This window comes from Zalophus californianus, chromosome 9, assembly GCF_009762305.2.
Source record: "Zalophus californianus isolate mZalCal1 chromosome 9, mZalCal1.pri.v2, whole genome shotgun sequence".
Taxonomy (NCBI): Eukaryota; Metazoa; Chordata; class Mammalia; order Carnivora; family Otariidae; genus Zalophus; species Zalophus californianus.
Genome location: NC_045603.1, coordinates 35,150,669 through 35,170,202, shown reverse-complemented (window position 1 = coordinate 35,170,202; position 19,534 = coordinate 35,150,669). Strand labels below are relative to the sequence as shown.

The 19,534-nt window shown below is 36.6% G+C and overlaps 1 protein-coding gene across 1 annotated transcript; it reads left to right on the top strand.

Moving 5' to 3' along the window:
* The first annotated feature begins 522 nt into the window (after positions 1-522).
* LOC113922403 (cytochrome c oxidase subunit 7A-related protein, mitochondrial-like) lies at positions 523-1,744 on the top strand. Its single transcript, XM_035729303.1, has 2 exons — positions 523-639; positions 1,364-1,744. Exons 1-2 carry the CDS (start codon positions 523-525, stop codon positions 1,742-1,744), a joined length of 498 nt encoding a protein of 165 aa, XP_035585196.1.
* Positions 1,745-19,534: the final 17,790 nt, after the last annotated feature.

The window sequence follows — 19,534 nt, the reverse complement described above, 5'->3', positions numbered from 1 at the left end:
AAGCCAAACTTTAAGAGATTCACCCTAAAGCCATGGATGAGTTGAAAAGAAAATATTTTGATATAAGAATAGAAACTCCATCTTGTCTTACTCTCTGTAATGCTAAAGACCAAGTTGGAGACAGGCTGGCCAGGGCTTCTTACCTCATTTATTATCTTAATTAAAGAGTCTGGATAGACCAGGTACAACTTGAGAAATCTATTGTGGAAAAGAAGATTAGTTATGCTTTCAATATTTTTTATCACAACTATAGTATCAATAATAATGGTTAGGAGTGGGTTATCATAGGACAGATGTTGGTCCCTCATTTCAGTTATTGTTGTCAGTGGAACAGCATCATTTATGCGTATTGTAAAAGTAACAATGTGTTTTGATTATTCACCTTTATACTTCCTTTTTTGTATATGTTAATACTATAATCATGTTTCATCTAGGTACCCCCCAAAATATTTTGTGGATAACTGTCATTGGCAGCACTTGGTCACAGGCTTTTGTTTGTAGGGGAAAGGTTATCGAAATAGAATGGGCAAAAATGCTCCAGACAGGGAATTAAATTTGAAAATACACATTGAAAACAACAGTGCAAATATAGAGATAAAAAATTCTTACATGGATTTCAGAATGAAAAATATGGATGAAGTAAAAAATCAGGAAACATTCAAGTACTGAAGATCAGGGAAAAACAATCAGGACAGAGTGGCATAAATGAATGGGTGTAGGCATAGGCTGTAGAGGTAGGAGATTAAAACTTACAAACCATGAGAGACTATGGACTCTGAGAAACAAACTGAGGGTTCTAGAGGGGAGGGGGTGGGGGGATAGGTTAGCCTGGTGATGGGTATTAAAGAGGGCACGTACTGAATGGAGCACTGGGTGTTATACGCAAACAATGAATCATGGAACACTACATCAAAAACTAATGATGTAACGTATGGTGATTAACATAACATAATAAAATAAAATTTAAAAAAAACTTAACTTCTTACTAGCTCAGTGTAATCACCTGAAAGGTGGGATTTGTAATGTCTGATTTACTATTTTGACATAAATATTAAGTGTAACAGCATATATAAAGTATATAACAAAATCTCTTACTAAATGAAGCAATTGCCTGGCATACAGTCATGGAGACAGCAAGATCAAGCCAGTAGTCAGGCATGAAATCTTTCTAAATAAGTGAGATGTAAAATTCAGGGAGTTGGTATGTGGGCAAGCAATTTGATCAGTTAAAAGCAAACTTTGAAATGTATTTTTCTTTATTTTATATAGCTATAGATAATTCTGTTAATTTCAGTGTATTTCTGTAGCATTCTGTAGTCTCAGGTTCTTTGTCTAAAATATAGTGGATGACTGAATTGTGCAGGCAGAGGCTGCGGGAAGCCGGACACTGGGAGTCACGTATTACAAGTTTAGTGGCCTCACGCAGATGTTGACTGGAACATGGGCTTCCGACGCCTATAGCCCACAGGGATTAAGGCTTGTGGTTTCCACAGAAGCACCGCCTATCATATTTGCCACACCAACCAAACTGAGTTCTGATTTTGCTGTATATGATTATGCTGGGAAAAACAAAGTTCCTGAGCTGCAGAAGTTTTTCCAGAAATCCCATGGTGTGCCCATCCACCTGAAACGAGACCTGCCTGACCAAATGCTTTACTGGACCACCATGGTGCTGACACTGGGTGGGGGGACCATCTGCTGCCTGATTGCTCTCTACATGGCTTCGTGGCCCAGAAACAAATGAGTTAGGCTGCAGAGGACTGGTTTGCTTTTTGGCATAAACCCTTTGAATTTTCATTTTTCACTGCTCTGTAAACATTTTCTTTTTTACTTGAATGGTTTACTTAACATTTTCCCAGAGAAATAGGAAGATACTAAGGCACTATTTTGGTTTGTTTATGAAATGTACATGGTCCATCAGAGCTCATTGGACAGTTAAAACCATTGTTTAAAGAGATGCTGCTGCTCTTTAGGCTCCTGATTTCCCTGGAGGTTCTGGAGGAAGGTCGCACACAGATTCATTGACAACAGTCTGTGCTGAGGTCCTTGGGGACTCACAGTGGTGTTTTTGAGCATGGGGTGCAGAAGCCTTTCTGGATTTGGATGTGATTGAGGAAGGAAGGAAGAAACCAACGCCAGGAGCATGAAACGGGGGTTTGTGCTAGGAGATACCTTGGGGGTTTTTCCTTCTTGCAGTAAAATGTTAAGCAAAGTTATTTGCAGCCTGCCTCTGTTCATTGGACAGTTTGTTTCCAAGGGCTACTTGCCTCCTTCCAGATCTTTAGTGAAATTTTATGTGTAATTGTTATATATTTATTCCACCTCGGGAACAGAAAACACCTGTTTAGTGTTGCACTTTAGACCAGTGTTGTTTTATTAATGCCGCTGTGACACAAAGTCTCCTTTACCTTTTCAAAATGTTATGGCTTTAAATTATGATTTATTTTGATTGTGGAATAAATACATGAATGAAAAAATATAGTGGATGATCAATAAATGGGTTGAATGAATAAATGAATAAAATAGGATGTAATGAAGCACTGGACTTTAACTGAGGTCCTTAGTTCCAGCATTGGTTTAGTTATTAGATAACTATGAGAGTTTCAGCAGGTGATTTAACCTCTGGAAGAAGTATGGTCAACTGGATTAAACAATCTTTAAAAAATGTAGCAGATTTAATTTTTCCAAGTCATAAACAAAATCTATTTTTTTAATGTTAGCCTTTTTTTTTTTTCTTAACTGCGAACATATTCCCCTAAATAGTTATGGCTTAGGGCCAAGTGCCAATATTGGCAGTAAATCCCCATTGCATCATTAGATGTGCTACTTAAATAAAATAGAGTTACTGTTAATCTATGTATAACATAATTTAAAAAGTGACAAAAGTACAACCAAAAGATGTGGGATTGCAAGGCAAATATGAATGGTATTAATGTTACCTACACCATGTTTTGTCCCTCCTAAAAAGGAAACTTGACAATGGATAAGGCAGTTCACTGAAAGAGATTATCTTTCTGTTTTAAAAACAAAACAAAATAGCATTAATTATTGCTGCCTGTATAATTAGCCACTGTTTGGCTGAAAACAAATGATAATCCATCTGGCAGTATTTTAAGCCTTGTACATTTTATGTTATGATTGGTGAGCTTGATCATGTTAAGAAGATTCAACATAGTTACAAAAGAATTAGTAAATAGGAATTTAAAAACATCAAACCATAGTCATAGCATCATATAACTTTTTTTTTGTTATTCCTTTATTCAACAAAATATTATTGAGTACCTGTTATGTTCCAGGCCGTATTTTAGATGCAAGTGAGAATGAGACAGGCATGGTCCCTCAAGCCTTCATTCCAGGAAGTGATACAAGCAAACAAACATTAAATACATAAATAAACACTAATGATTTCCAAAAAACAATGAGTGTAAGCCAATAACTGTGTAATTGGGAATAACTAGTTACTGAGATTTATTTACCAGGTAAAGAACAGGTGAAAGAATAAATGGCAGAATAAAAGTGATGATAGCTGGTAGAGGCTTTTGCAATATTTAGCTGTTGGTAGGTGGTGGCTTAGAATTAGGTGTAGGTCAGTAAAAATGGAGAAAATAAAAATACTGGTGATATGTTTGGGGATATTATTGACAGGGTTTCCTCATATATTCATTGAGGGAACTGAGAAAACAGGGAAGCAAGGAGCAACCCTAAATATTTGTCTTAAGCTTCTGGGTCTGTAGTTCTAATTACAGAGCTGGGGGAAACTGAGGGAGAAGAATTTAAAGGAGAAAAATAAGGGTTTTCTTGGGGAAGTTACATTAAAGTTTGAGAATCTTTTATATAGCCACTGGAGAGGTCAAGGAGACAGTTGGAGTTCTAGAGAAAGTTCAAAACTGGTGATACAGATTTTGGAGTAGCCCATGTAGCTTTGTAGCTCTGCTTATGTTGACCCTGTAGGTTTTGTACTGCTCCTCTTTGGCTTTCACAACCTGAAACATCATCGATTCTACATTTTTAAACTATGCATTCCAAAGACTTTTCCATCACTTTCATTGGCTCTGTATCAATAACCTCAGGAAATTTACATAACCTTTTCAATACTTAGACTGTAGTATAAAAAATGGTTTCATGCATGAATTAAACTGAAGAACATTTATGCCTGAGTCATGGGGCTCTCTCCACCCTGGAATTTTAGTTCTTTATCTGTAAAAAATAAAACTTAGAAGTGTTTTAAATTAAAAAAAAAAAATTCAACTCTGGTTGGAAAAAAAAAGTATCTCAAGTGGAAGCACAGGAAATAGAAGAAATAAAGAAGAGATGTTCAGTTCAGCCTTTTAGGCCAACACCACGTGCCTTTCGTTGGTACCGAGAGCTGTCCACTCAGGGCTCTGTTTATATGCCAGAGGATTAGATTGTATCTAAGGCCCCCACTGGGACTAACTTATGATTTTATTAAGTTATTGCCTCAGGATGGAAATATCTCCTATGGATTCTGCTGGGTCTGAATTAGTTTTAGACTGCTGCCAATTCCAGAATTTGCAGGTGGTAACCTACACATGTGGGAACACCTAGATAGGCAGAGGTTAGAGATGGAGACAGAATCTGACAATCAGAAATGTTCTGTGTAGTGCAGAGCAGTTGCTCTGTGATTTGAAACACATGCTACAGAATCCACAGACTGGAAAAACTATGCACCAATAATTGAGATTTCACAGTACGACACTGTGCATCTCTTATTTAGAATTATAGGCAAAGGTGCTAATCTGCATTAGTATTTTCTAAATATTAGCTGAGAAATTAACCATTTATACTTTTTTACCATTCAAACTGTTTTTAATTATACAAAATGAATAATATGAATACCTACATTATCTTCTCCGGACTTTTAAAGAGTACACATGGAATATATTTTAGCAGCATTTCCTTTAAGAATCTCAAGTCATCACTATAAGCAATAATGTTTATGTTGTGCTGTAGATAAAGAAGAAATTCTATAGATGTTAATGAGGTTTCAGAAGACCAGTTAACTTAGTATATCATTGTTGCACCAACTGTATTAATTTCTCCTCACACAGGTTTGGATTGTTTTTCTTTGCTCCTGTTAGCAGATACCCTTAGGCATTATTCAGATGCGTGTATTATTTTTTACCCTTACTTTCAATATTCTCCTGAAATAAAAGACTATCGTTTCAAAGGCTTTTGTAGTCAAAGTGGTGACTGTTCTCTTAATTCATTCTTAAAATTTGTTGAGTACCTACTGTATGATGGGAATTGTTCAAGGCACTTGGGACAGTTCAGCGAACAAAACAAAGATCTTTGCCTTATGTTCTATCAGTGAAGAGAGACTGAAAACAGGTAAAAATTAAAAAAAAAATAGGTAAAATATCGAGGATGTTGGAACTTGTAATGTGCTATTTTTAAAAAAGGAAAAGTAGTGGAGGCTAATAGAGATTTGGGGCATTGGGTGTGAGCGGTGATAGAGGAAGAGAGCAAGTTACAACACAAGATGGACCTTATTAACAAGGTGACTTGGACCAAATATTTAAAGGAAGTGAGGGAATTAGTCATGCAGACATCTGGGAGAAGAGCCTTCCAGGCAGCAGGGAAATCACAAACGCCTTATTTTGGGAGCATTCCTGGAACAGCACAGAGGCTAGTGTGACTGGAATGAATAGTGTTGGGGGAATAACAGAAAATTGAGGTCAGAGAGAGGACAGAGGACAGATGATGCAAAATTTTGTGAGCCATTGTAAGAACTTGGGTTTTTCCTCAGCGTGTGATTCTCCTATTGGGACTTGACATAAACTCTACACAACTCCTTTTCCCACCAGAGGTACCTCTAGTGGCATAAATCCTGCCAAGTCATATGACCCAAGTGTCAGGATTACTTGTAAGATGGCCTGGGCTGTGGAACTCTTTCGTGCTATAGAACACTCTCAAGGATGACCACTTTTCTTGTCGTTCAGTGAATGGTTGGAGAACTATCACCAAGTATGAACAGGCTGCTTTCAGGACCCAAAGAAGCCTATTAGGTGTTGTACTTCCACCTTAAGTGCTGGCAGGAATGAGATACAATAATATATCCTTTAAGTTGGAGGTAATGTCCCAGCATCCTGAAGATCACTAAATTCCCTAACATGCCTCTGATATGTTGGGTTCCTGAATCTTAACAGTGTTTATCTCCCACCATTCAGAGTACATGTGTGTTAGTAAGCCTTCAATTGATATTCCATTCCTTGCTTATTGGATCCAGTCCACATTCTATCATTGATAAAGTGGCCCATGTGATATCCTACAGAATATCCAGGTAGTTTAGGTCCCTTTGGACTATATTATAATAAGGAGAAGAAGTGTTAACATAGCCTGGGGCAAGACTGTAAATTTCTAGTATATTTTCCATCCCAGGTGGTTGTGAACTTCTTCTTCTTGAGAGGTGAAAAAGAAAGTATTTGCCAGATCAACGACCCATACCATGTACCTGAGTCTTCATGTTTTTTTCTAGCAAAGATTCCACATCTGTTAAGTAGCTGCAGTTGGGTTACTATATGGTTAAACTTGTCATAATAGCCCATTGGTGTCTGCTGTTTTTCATTTTTTATAGGAGGAGAACTGGTGGATAAAAAGGAGATGGTCCATTGACTTTTTATTGGGACAGCTTCCTTTTTAAAATTAGAGTTATTTATACTTGATTTATTTTTGTTATATTACTGTAGTGATATACTTGTTGGCTACACATGTATCTTGACCTATGTCCTGTTAACTCTCTCTATGGTTCTCTGAAGTCAGACCTGCCTTCTGCCTTCAAACGTATGTACTCTTTATCATCAATGTGCCTGTCTTGCTTTGAAGGCTAAGTATTACCACTACGTTGGTCTCTATCCATTCAAAATCCTATCATGCTCTTGTCTATAGGGGAGAGCCTTATTGCTTTGGAAAATAGTACAACTGACCCTTGAACAACATGGTTTGAACTGCATAGTTCCACTTATATGTGGATTTTTTTTTCAATAAATACGGTGCAGTACTGTAAATGTATTTTCTTTTCCATATGACTTAGTAATATTTTCTTTTCTCTAGCTTACTTTATTATAAGAATGCAGTATATAATACATACACAAAATATGTTAATTGTTATTGGTAAGGCTTCTAGTTACCAGTAGGCTATTAGTAGTTAAGTTTTGGGGGACTCAGGAAGTTATAAATGAATTTTGACTGCAGGGGTTTGATACTTCTAACCCCCACATTGTTCAAGGGTCAACTGTATGTATATTGTATGACCTCCCACAGAAGATAATAGGCTGAAATTTTCTGGTGTTATATAGTACATGCATTCTGGCATGCATACTTCTCTGAGGCTTTTAATCCTTTTCTCTACCATCTGTCACAGTTATTCCAGCATTTCTACCTCATTTTAGATGGGTCATCATTTTCTCCAAGCTTCAAGCTTCCAAGTTCTAAACTGGCAGCAGCATATCAGCTTCACTTTTTTCTGAGGTCCTTGCCACAGAGTTAAAGACTGCGTTATGAAAGAGTGCTCCCATCCTGATAAACTTTCCTTTGTTCAACTTTATGTCCCTTTTCTCTAGGTCCATCATTTTTCAGAATCCATTCACATAAATACTCAGCAAGCTTCTGTTTTCTGTAGATGTGCACTGGGTCTTCCACTCCTATTCTCCTGGATATAACCATTTCACCATGGGAATCTCAGCACTCCTGGAATACGCTGTCATTAAACCATAGTTATTGGTCTAGTGATAAAGAAGGTAGGAAGGGGTAAGGCCTCATGGGTACATGTATTATCTTGCAAGGAAGAGACCTCTGTATCATCTTTAAACAAGGGGTGAAAATTAGGTCACATCTGCAGATTTTCAAGTACAAAGAGCCAGATGCTTACATCCCAAGTCTCAAATTCCCTTCCTTCCCACTTAGGGCTTGGATTGAGAATTAAACCTTCCTTGGAACTCTGCTGACCTTATAATTACATCTTGTGCCTTATCCTCAGTTTCGTCTGTCATTTAGCTCCAGGAGAAGAGCATCTCTTTACATATGTCAAGAAAGCCCTCTAGTTTTCCCATTTCACCTAAAATTACTGATTAATTAAACTTATGTCTTCTTTTCCTCCAATATATTCATTGTTCTGTATAATTAATATTTTCTCTACCTTCTCAAATGCCTGATGTATTGTATATAGGACTGTATCTGTCAACTGTATAACAGTGGCACCCTTAGAGTTTACCAGGGGCTGTCAGTACGCTGTCCACCACCAGTGATAGCATTTTCATGCCAGTCAGTCAGTTGGTGGTTCAGCTCCCAAATCCCATTTTAGAGTCTGCTTCCTAGGACCACACTTAGGATCAATTCTCTTCTGTCAGAATCTGAAAGGGAGATTTCATTCAGGTGGTTTATTGTGAAATACAGACTACTATAAGGAATAAGGGAAGCAGGGTAGACCAGACATAGAAGGTGAAGTATGTCTGAGTTGTAACAGCCGCCTTAGCTGATGCTACCAGGAACTCCAGAAATAAGATGGGCCCTTTGAGTTGTCCAGAGTTCAGGCAAGAGGGTTTGGCCTCTGTACCCCCCTCACTGTATTGGATGTAAATTATCACTGGACATGGTGCATAACCTTGGCACATCAGCTCCTGTCCATTCACAGCAGGAAATTTTGGGAGAATGACCCAGCTGTGATCTCTAAGCAGCCAATCCCCCTGGCATCTGGGGGAATGGGCACCTCAGTGCTGATAAGGGGTCTTGGCAGCAAGTAAAGTGCTCAGTGCATCAGCGGAGATATAAAATGCTGCTGGGAAGGCAGGTTTTAGAAGATAGAACTGAGTTTTAGATGTATCCACTAAGAAAGGTCTGTTTGACATTCAAATGAAGACTTGATTAGGCAGTTTGATATGAGTCTAGAATTTGATAGAGAAGTTGGACTCAAAAAGTATTTCAATGATTTCCATGTATACGCTTCTAAGAGCCGCAGGGCCAATGGCTACTTAAATTCTCAGACTGTATATTATTGTGCACCTGTTACCTAATGTCAGTCTCTCACGTTGGAATATAAACTTCACAAGTTTTTGGTTCATTATCCTATTCTTATTGTCTGTCATAGAGTAGAAACTCAATATAATTTGGCCAAATCCCAGCCAAGTTGGAGTATGCCTTTACTTCTACTCAGACATGTAATTAATTAAAATATGTATGGATGCAATATTTTGAATTTTTTTTTACATTATTACATTTAGAGGGGCTGCTTCTTAAAAACTACTTTAGAATTCAGAACTCTTACAGAAATATGGGGGTTTTAGCTTACACTTAGCCAAGAATTTGATATAGCTCAATATATTTTTAAATTTATTTGATATGATTTGGTATTTTCTACATTATAAGTTTTTAGAAAAAATTATAATACATGAATGTATGTATAGTAAGCATGTTGAAAGAAATTATAATAATCCTTACTAACTAGGAAAGGCTATTGATGTACTCTAGTAATTTTGAAAAAAGAATGTGAACTATATAATTTTTAGCAATATTTTATTAGCAAACATAAGCAAGATTTTTTTCATCTATAGCTTACCCATTTTTGAAGAAGAGTTTTATCAAAATCCATGGCTTGATACATTATAAGCACATTATAAGAGTTAGGCTATCTTACTGTTCTCTCTAAAAATTAAATATCTTTATTTTGATTAAGTTAAATGTAAAGAAACTGCATTATTCTCCAAGATAAGTAATAAAAGGAAGTAGGGCATGCTTTTCATTGGTTTCTTCAAAAGTTCTTAATTTCCAATTTATGAAGAGCCCTTCTAAATTACAGTTCATATAATAAAGATACCATATTTTGAGATCAATGACTTGACAAGAGAATAACTATTAAAAAATGCCATCTGTATGTATTTTCAGAGTTATTAGTATAAAAATTTGAGGAATTATGAAATTGGTGGAGTATGACTGTTTACTAGGCTACAAAGATATTGTAGATACAATAACAGTTAAGAGCAAAACTGTTGAATCATTTAGCATGGAAAATAGTACATATAATGTTTTTTAAATACAGAGCAAAGTTATGAGTCATATAAAATAGACTAGCTCAAGATATATAAAAGGTTAAGGGTTTCTGTTAGAATACCATTCTGACAGCTGAGTCTGCTAAGAACTGTATAAATAATTTTTTTTAAAAAGTATTATTCACTTTAATTTGTGAGAACCTTATTTTACTTCCTGTGGACTGAAATTTGAAGGAATGATATATTTAGATATAGGTGGGTATATATCTTTAGTGAGTTAGAGATGACAAGATTTCAAACATAGACTTATATTGTCATTAACCATAAGCACTGCTTTGTGATCCTCTGTTTAAGGAATATTGCTAGGACAATGATGCAATAATCTCTATTCTTATAGTTGTCTTTAGAAACAGTTACGCTGAAAAACAGCATACAAATATGGGAAAATGACAAAGCTTCTTTTTTAATTTTAATTAAATTTATTTTATTTTTATTTTTTCTGAAGATTTATTTATTGAGAGAGAGCACGTGTGGGTGGAGGGGCAAAGGGAGAGGGAGAGTCCCAGACTCGCCACGGAGTGCAGAGCCCTTCACGGTCTCCATCTCAGAACCCTGAGATCTCAGAAACCTGAGCTGGACACTTAACCGACTGCGCCACCCAGGTGCCCCACTTCTCTTTCTTTATAAGCTAGTTTTCCTCCATAAATAACTATATATTAGATCAAAAGAGCATTTTATTTCAACAAGTATCTTTTGAGTGTTTACATTTGACATTTTAGTAGTTTCTGGAGTAATGGAACCTAATGTGTAATTTCAGAAGGCATACAGAAAAGAGGAGGAGACAGAGTCTACATGAATAACCGTTGAACCATAATAAGTACAAGTAGGTTGTAGACTTATATTGTCTACAATATAATACAATACAATCTATAATGAAATACAGAATTCTAAGTGAATTTATAAAGATTTGTTCTAGTTGTGGACATCATTAATGCCTTTTTAGAGGGAGATAGTGGTTTGAGCCAGTTTTCAAAGGATATAAAAAAATTAGCTGGAGAAGGGAATTCTAGGTAGAAGGACATTTATAAGGATTCACTGCCAACCCACCAAGTGGAAGGGAGATATCAGAATTTCTTTCATCCTCATAGAGGGTCTAGATTGCTCTGTAAAGAAGAAGAGTGTGGAGGTTCATACAGCTAATTACTTCTGCTTGTTTACAATTTCAACTTATTCGCCCAATACCTTGTCAGAGTAAGTTTGCAAAAGAAAACCATGGATTCTGCTTTGAGTATGGTGGGATTTAGATACTCACTGACGGTCCATTGTAAATACTGCTACTAGTAATAGCTACCGTGAAGCAACTGTTGGTTTTCTACCAAGGCTGGAACTTTGTTCTTTAACACGAACTGATTTATCGTTTGTATAATGAACCTCTTACATGGATAGTTGAGGAGATGAAAGTTTAGAGAAGGAATCAAAGGAAAAAATTAAGCCTGTCTCATATATTTGAAAGTTATCCAAAGAGATGATAGTTGAATTTGTATACATGGATATAATTGCTAAGGAAGAGTGCATATGGTGAGAAAAGAGGGCTGATTATTAAGCCTGACTAAACCTTTCTCGTATAGGGATGAGATGACAAAAGCTAAAACTGTAAGTGGAATTCCAAGTGACTAGACAAGGAAAAAGATGTGTCTTTTCTTAAACAGAGAAATGTCTATATGTGGCCAAATAACCCTATACAAAGGTGTGATCCTGAAATATTAGAGCCAGGTGAGTATAAGAACAGTGAAATGAATGTAAATGGGGATCAAAATGGGAAAAGAAGGTGGTTTCTACCATTGGCTCATTTCTACTATTTATGTCAAGAGGCTTGGGTGACTCAAAGCCATTTAATTGTCCAGAGACACAGTAAAGAGATATGAGAATTTATCTTTCAAGGAGAGACACCAAAAAGAAAACAACCCAAAAACATGACAGAAAATAAAAATTCATAGATACATGAAGAGTGCTATCTCTGTTAGTGCCCTGAGAGGAAACAGATGGCATACTTTAACTGGGTAATTTGAGAAGAGTTCAGTAAAGTGTTTATGGAACTATAAGAGATGCTAACCCCAGAATTTGTAGTAGCTGAAATCTACTCATGCCCCTAACTCTAATTTGAGGAAACTATTCCCAGAATTCAGAGTGAACAAACCGTGTGAAGAAGAATAACAGATAAAAAGTATGTTATTCGGTCAAGGGACGCTGCCAACCTTTGGGAACCCAGTTGGAAGAAAGACAGTAGAATACGTAATTGAGCTTTACTTTCTTCTTTTTCTTGACCTTCTGTTAGTGGTCCTCATTGGCCAAACCTAACCATAAGCTGTAGGTTAAGAGAGGTCATTAGTGGAGATCAAATAGGTCAGCCTCCTGATAGAAGAGAGTGGAGAAGGGTGAATACACTAAATTTTGTAAGATTGCACACTGAAGTCTGGTGTTTGTTCAGCAGCAATCTGTCCTCTTAAGACTTCCCGAGGGTGTAGGGGCACCAGTCGGTTAAGCATCCAGCTCTTGGTTTTGGCTCAGGTTGTGATCTCGGGGTCCTGATCTTGGAGTCTTGCACTCGGGGTTGTGATCAAGCCCGCGTCAGGCTCCCTGCTCAAAACAGAGTCAGCTTGGGTTTCTCTCTCCCTCTCCTTCTGCCCATCCCCCCACCCTGCCGTGTGCGCTCTCTTTCTCTAAAATAAATCTTTTTTTTTTTAAAGACTCTTCCCAAGGGTAACACACAAAAGATGTGCGTTAAGAGGATAAGAACAATAAAAAGGTAAGAGTTAAGGAAAAAATTCATAAGAACACCAAAACTTCAAGAGACAGGCATAAGCTCCCTCATTTTTTATTTGTCTCCACAGGATGGCAGCCTTTCTTTTTGTCCCTTCTATTCCCTACCTCTTACGTAGTCCTTGGGAGCAAGTTATGGATATATGAAAGATACATGTATCATCAGTTGTATCATACACATCAGTGTAGTCATAGAAAACAAAAATTAAAATGAAGACATTTTGTGAATGCCTGGCCATTAGTGATGTGAAATAAAATTTATAATGGAGAAGTTGGGTAGAAGGGACATTTCTTTTTTTTTTTTTTGTAAGATTTTATTTATTTATTTGTCAGCGAGCGAGCGCGCACAAGCAGGGGAGTGGCAGGCAGAGGGAGAAGCAGGCTCCCCGCTGAGCAAGGACTCCCTCCCAGGACCCTGGGATCATGACCTGAGCTGATGGCAGACGTTTAACTGACTGAGCCACCGAGGCATTCTGACATTTCAAAAGGATTGAAGTATAAATGCTCCCGGAGGAATTGGAAACCATGAGTGTAGGTTATTCTTTGAAGAAATGTGATGCTAAATAGACAATATCTTGATGGAAAAACATTGGACAAAAGAGGATTCTTCCTTAGGATGCAAGTATAATATAATGTAATACATTTCTAAACTGAGGTAAAGCAATAACAAAATAAGAAGGCATTTGTCAAGTAAGGACCATTGGGGAAGAGATTGGGAAAGAGTGATGAGGGGAGTTTCTAGAGGAGATACATGAAGGGTAGGTACAAATTTGGGGATGCAGATGACAACAGAGTTAGCTCCTCGGTAAACAAATGGTTTAGTTTTCCCTTTAATACCAAGAGATTTAATTATTACTTGGGGAAAAAAATGAAGAGAAAGAAAGTTGGGAAATTAAAACATAATGTATAAACAAAGTGTCAGTAACAGAAAGTTGGTCATCTGGGGAAGTGTGAGCTTCATGCAAGATTATTGTCATTAAGTGCTTTCTGTCACAAGGAATAGAAATTCGCTTGAATTATTTTAAGTAATATAATTTGGGGGCTACATGGAGGTAAAGTCATGATTCCTACAAAAACAAAAGAAAGCAAAAACAAAAACAAAAAACGCCTTGGGAAGAAAAAAAAAAAGGTCGTAGGTCCAAAGCTTCTCAGGAACAAAAACAAATCACTGAGAATCCAAGGCTGTAGACTCTGGATGTATATTTTAGTGCTGGCCATCAGCTAACACAGCTCCCCTGCCCCCCATTTTTTTATATCTACTTTTCCCACTATGAACTGAATATTTGTTTTTCTGCTACTCAGTTGAAAATATTCTGATTAGCTTTGCTGGAAGTCATTGTCCAGGATTGGCAAGTCCTTTGCATTAAGCTGCTAGAAACTATGAGAAGAGAAGAAGTTCAAAGAGTCAGAGTCCAAGAAAGGTACCAAGCACAGAGCTCCCATTATCATCTCCCAATGCAGTCACGGATGCCTTACTCTCCTGTTACGATATGGTAAAGCCCAGAATATTGTTAAACGGGGAAGTTCACTCAAGTCTTAATGCCCAGAGTTTTTACTGGGGCTTGATCACATTCTGCCTGTCTTTAGCCCTTTCAGAGGTTGGCTGATATATTTTAGTCTCCATTCCCTCTGGAGAAAGAACTGATACTGCACAAATGAAAGCTCATGATCTATATCATGTTGTCAGATTGTCTAGTAGCCAAAGCTCCCATGCAAACAAAGATATTCCAAACAGATGTGACATTCCAAGGGCCTAGGCATCATCTCCAGGTAATGGCAAAAACCAGAGTTTAATTCTTCACTACACAAATGTAAAAGGAATAAACTAGTACATGTTACAACTTGACTGTGTCTCAAAACATTTTATTGAGTGAGAATAACCGGAGGGAAGAGAGTAGATACTGTATGATCTCATTTATATGAAGTTCAAAATAGCACTAATCTAATCTATGGTGGTAGAGCTCAGAAGAGTGTTAATTGATGGGGCTTGAGCTTGACTGAAAAGCACATGAACCCTTTCTGGGTGATGTAAATTACCCAAAGCTTGGTAGGGAGAGTTGTTATACATATATAGTTATGTACCTATAGCTATGTACCTTAAATTACATAGCTATGGTCTGTATGGAATTTTTCCTCAGTGAAAATATAAGCTGGATATACAATATTATTGCTAAGTCTGTATGATGTGACTATACTGAATATGGAAGAACATATTTAAAAGGTCTGACTCCTAGAAACAATCCTAAGGAAATTTGTAAATTTGGTCTGATGCTTCTGGGCCATATAAAATATGCAGTCATGAAAAATAACAAAGACTTGATCTCATTTATTTCAACCACTTTAATAAAGATAAGGTCTTTTTCCTTTCCTAGAAATTTAGTGAGGCAAAAGTAATAGTCCCATTTTTCCAACCATTCCACTCCAAAGCATTACTAAATTGGTTTATTAACATGACATATGCATGCTGATTCTAAAAATGTCCTACCAGGAAAAATTATTTCTTATGCAACAAAATTCTAGCTGTTTTATTAATATAAGAGAAACTCTGATAATTGTAAAGTGAGAATACCAAAGATAATATTAATTACCTCCAGAATAACTTTTATACAGTAGAAAGCACACATATTGGTCTTATTTCATTTTATATGTTTAAAATGTCTTATTATATGGTCAGTTGCATACGTTTTGTTTAAATTAGATCTGGTCTCTAGAAAATTTATCTCTTAATAAGAATCCTTTTTATACTGCTAAGTTTAATTGGGATATCATTTGCATAAATTTCTTTTGAGTCAATAAGCATGAACTCAGAGATCCTGCAATACTGCAAATATAATAATTATAGCAATATCTTCCAGGACTTTTTTCACTAAAGTGATCATCCTATCAATCACCTGGTATATATATATTCATAAAAAAATTTTAAAGGCTTAATTTCTGAATTACTCCTATGTTAAATAGATTTTGAGAAATATTTATTTTGATAAATAGGAAAAATTGGTTTGCTAAGTTCATAAACATTGTAAATCAGAAGTTTGAGTGGGAGAGAAATGGGCAGACATCACATAAAAAAGTAAGAGTGATAAGAATGTGGAGGTACTGCTAAGTATTGACAGGGTATATAAAGAAGTTTCTCTGTTTATGATACAACCTCCAAGCAAAACGACCAGTACAGCAGACTATGCATCAGAAGGAATAACATCTATTATATGAGATCATTGTACATTAATACTGCCTAAAACATGGTAAACAAGATAGTAAAAGGAGCTGTTTAAAATAAACACATTGGTCATGCAAGAGCCCTTACAAAAACTTCCTACCTCTATTTTAAAATAATCAGGTTAAGCTTTTCTATGAGCTTTTATTTTCATACCTCATATATATCTCAACTATGGGTAACTGCCAGCTTATGAATATTTATAGAACATTTCCTAGTTTCTCATGCAAGATAAACCCTGAAGAATTTCATGGACAAAGAGTGATTTTGCATGAGTCCCAGTTGTATATTTCCTAAAAGTGAAGAGATGTTAAATTGAAATCACAACACTGCTTGGGTCCAAAGTGAATTTGGATTATATACCATCCAAAAAAGGATTGATTGAGGTGTGGAAGTATGCTCTTATGTCATTATGTTTCTCTGAAATATTTTACAATTTTTCTCTATGAAATAAAAAAATATATATTTTTTCTAATCTGATGACATTTTTATTAGTAAAAATTTGAGGGGATGGGGGAGGAGAATCATAATCATGAGGCACTGAAGTGTGGTTCCAGTAGAGGTTCCCCCCACCCACTAAGATACATCTAGAAACAATCCGAGGTTTCATGTAGGCAGACAGATGTGCTTAGGCTTTTATTACTTTTTCATCCTAAGTTTAGAACTGGGGTTCTATAAATGCGTTAAGTCCTATTTCTGTTCATGAAATATTACATTTTTAATGTTTTTGTCTTGCTTTAAAATTGAAGTGAATTTTTAAGTGATTTTTCTAACTTAAAAGTGATGAAAGGGGCGCCTGGGTGACTCAGTCGTTAAGCATCTGCCTTCGGCTCAGGTCATGATCCCAGGGTCCTGGGATCGAGCCCCACATCGGGCTCCCTGCTCAGCGGGAAGCTTGCTTCTCCCTCTCCTACTCCCCCTGCTTGTGTTCCCTCTCTTTCTCTCTCAAATAAATAAATAAAATCTTTAAAAACAGAAAAAGTGGTGAAAAGAGGGGTGCCTGCGTGGCTCATCGGTTAAGCGTCTGCCTTCGGCTCAGGTCATGATTCAGGCATCAGGGGATGGAACTCCTCATTGGGCTCCCTGCTCAGCAGGAAGTCTGCTTCTGCCTCTGCCTCTCCCCCTGCTCATGCTCTCTCTCTCTCTTTCAAATAAATAAAATCCTTTTTTAAAAAATGTGATGAAAGGATACAGCAAAACATATCACTTCTGATATCTGATATATTGGGCAACCATTTTAAATAGAATAGCTAAATATACTTTGGTTGATGAGATAACAAAAACATGGCGGTAACCCCTTTATTTCATAACTGCAAAACTATGTAGTGAATACATAGAGAGATTGACAGTAGAAAGGAGCATGAACAATTCACCTCTGGTATCAGGCAGAGTGTAGGGGTAGAAAGGAGTTTGGTAGTCTGCTGAAATTTAACTTTGATTCATTCTTTTTCCTCCATTAAGTAGGTGAAAGATGGTTAGTTGAGCATTTGTTTGAGAAGCAGTGATTGGAGGTTTGAGTGAAGAGGTGAAGAGATTAAATAGTCACATCGGATATGGGGGAGTGAGAACGTATGATTGCTGGACATCATTAAGGATCCACTTGAGCTTTGTTAGTTGCCATGACTTTAAAGAGAAACTAGTCAAAATTAGACCTGTTAAAGCCATTGTGTTTTGCTCCACCTAGTGCAGACCTAGAAGAAGTAGATCTAATTGGGGCATAATGTCAACAGAATAACTGGAGCAAGAGAAATACAAGGGCTTCGAAGAAGGTACATGCAAAAGATTGCAAAACCTGACTGTGGAATAAATTTAGGTGAGATTTGGAGAAAGCAATAAAACAATGAGACAGAGTAAAGATATTCACATCATCCATGTGCATGTTATGTATAATAAATATGTACACCTTATTGTCCTATAAATTGTGATTAAGAAGTGAGTTGTGGGGGGCGCCTGGGTGGCTCAGTTGGTTAAGCGACTGCCTTCGGCTCAGGTCATGATCCTGGAGTCCCGGGATCGAGTCCCACATCCGGATTCCTGCTCAGCAGGGAGTCTGCTTCTCCCTCTGACCCTCTTCCCTCTCGTGCTTTCTATCTCTCATTCTCTCTCTCTCTGAAATAAATAAATAAAATCTTTAAAAAAAAAAAAGAAGTGAGTTGTGGAAACAGAGCTCCAAGAAACAGTTGGCTTGGATTTGGATATCTGTTTAGGACCTACTGTCTCCTGCAGAGGTGGAGATAATTGTGCTTTTAATGAAAAAATATAAATCTGTGGTTAGGTTTATTTCCTGACTAGGCGACAGGGGGTCCCTGGTTTTAGATTAGTAAGAATATGCTAGATAATAATTTCTAGTATAGAGTCATTGAATAAATTCATTCAATAGAACGAATCATTGAATAAATCCACCTTACATTTTCTGCTATAGCTGGAGAATTCAGCTAATCACTAAGATGAGCTTTGTTTACTTTTTAATGTAAATCACTAAGTATTTTGTCTGCCGCACAGAGGACTTTATATATCCTCATGCCCTTCAAGCTAATGCTTCCTAATTCATTCTAATGAAAAGTGAACTAAAGATGACTCAAGAGAGATTTAGAATCAGTCTCAACTATTTTTCAATGTGGAGCCATTCCTACCAAGTACCTAGTTTGTGGTTTTGTGTATTTTTTATTAAGTGCCTACTATTTCAAAACACTTGCCTAGGACCAGTGATCCCCTAGTACCATGCTCAAACGTAAGGTCCCTTGTGTTGTGCCTTGGATATAGATTACTGGAAATTCTGAGGTTCTGTCAGTAATACAGGTAGCTGCCTCCAAATGAGTTTAAATTAAATAATTACTTATCCTATGATAAAATAAATTTAAAATTCTAAATTATACTTTTGTCAAATGCATCAGAGATCTTTTTCCCTCAGCCTTATGGAGGTATGATGGACAAGTAAAATTGTATATATTTAAGGTGTAAAACATGATTTGATATATGTATACATGGTGAAATGATTACCACAGTCAAGTTAATTAACCCATCCATCACCTCACACAGTTACCATTTTATGTGTGTGTGGTGAGAACACTTATAATCTACTCTCTTAGTAAATTTGAAATGTACAGTGTAGTTTTATTAAATTATAGTCACCATGCTGTACATCAGATCCCCAGAACTATATTTATCTTACAACTGAAAGTTTGTATTCTTTATCCAGTATCTCCCCATTCCCCCTACCTTGTATCCCCTAATAATCACCACTGTATTTTCTGTTTCTATGTATATAGCTTTTTGGATTCTACATTTAAGTGATAGATACCATACAGTATTTCTCTTTCTCTGACAACTAGGAGATTTGAATACCATCAAATGAACTAAGTGAAAGGCAAAACTTTTAGATATCATCTGTTGTCTAATGGATCTTATTGTGAAAGATTACTTGTGGTTTTGTTTTAAAAAAATATATCATGGACTTCAGTACTAATTAAAATACGTAGAGAAATATAGGTGACCCCCT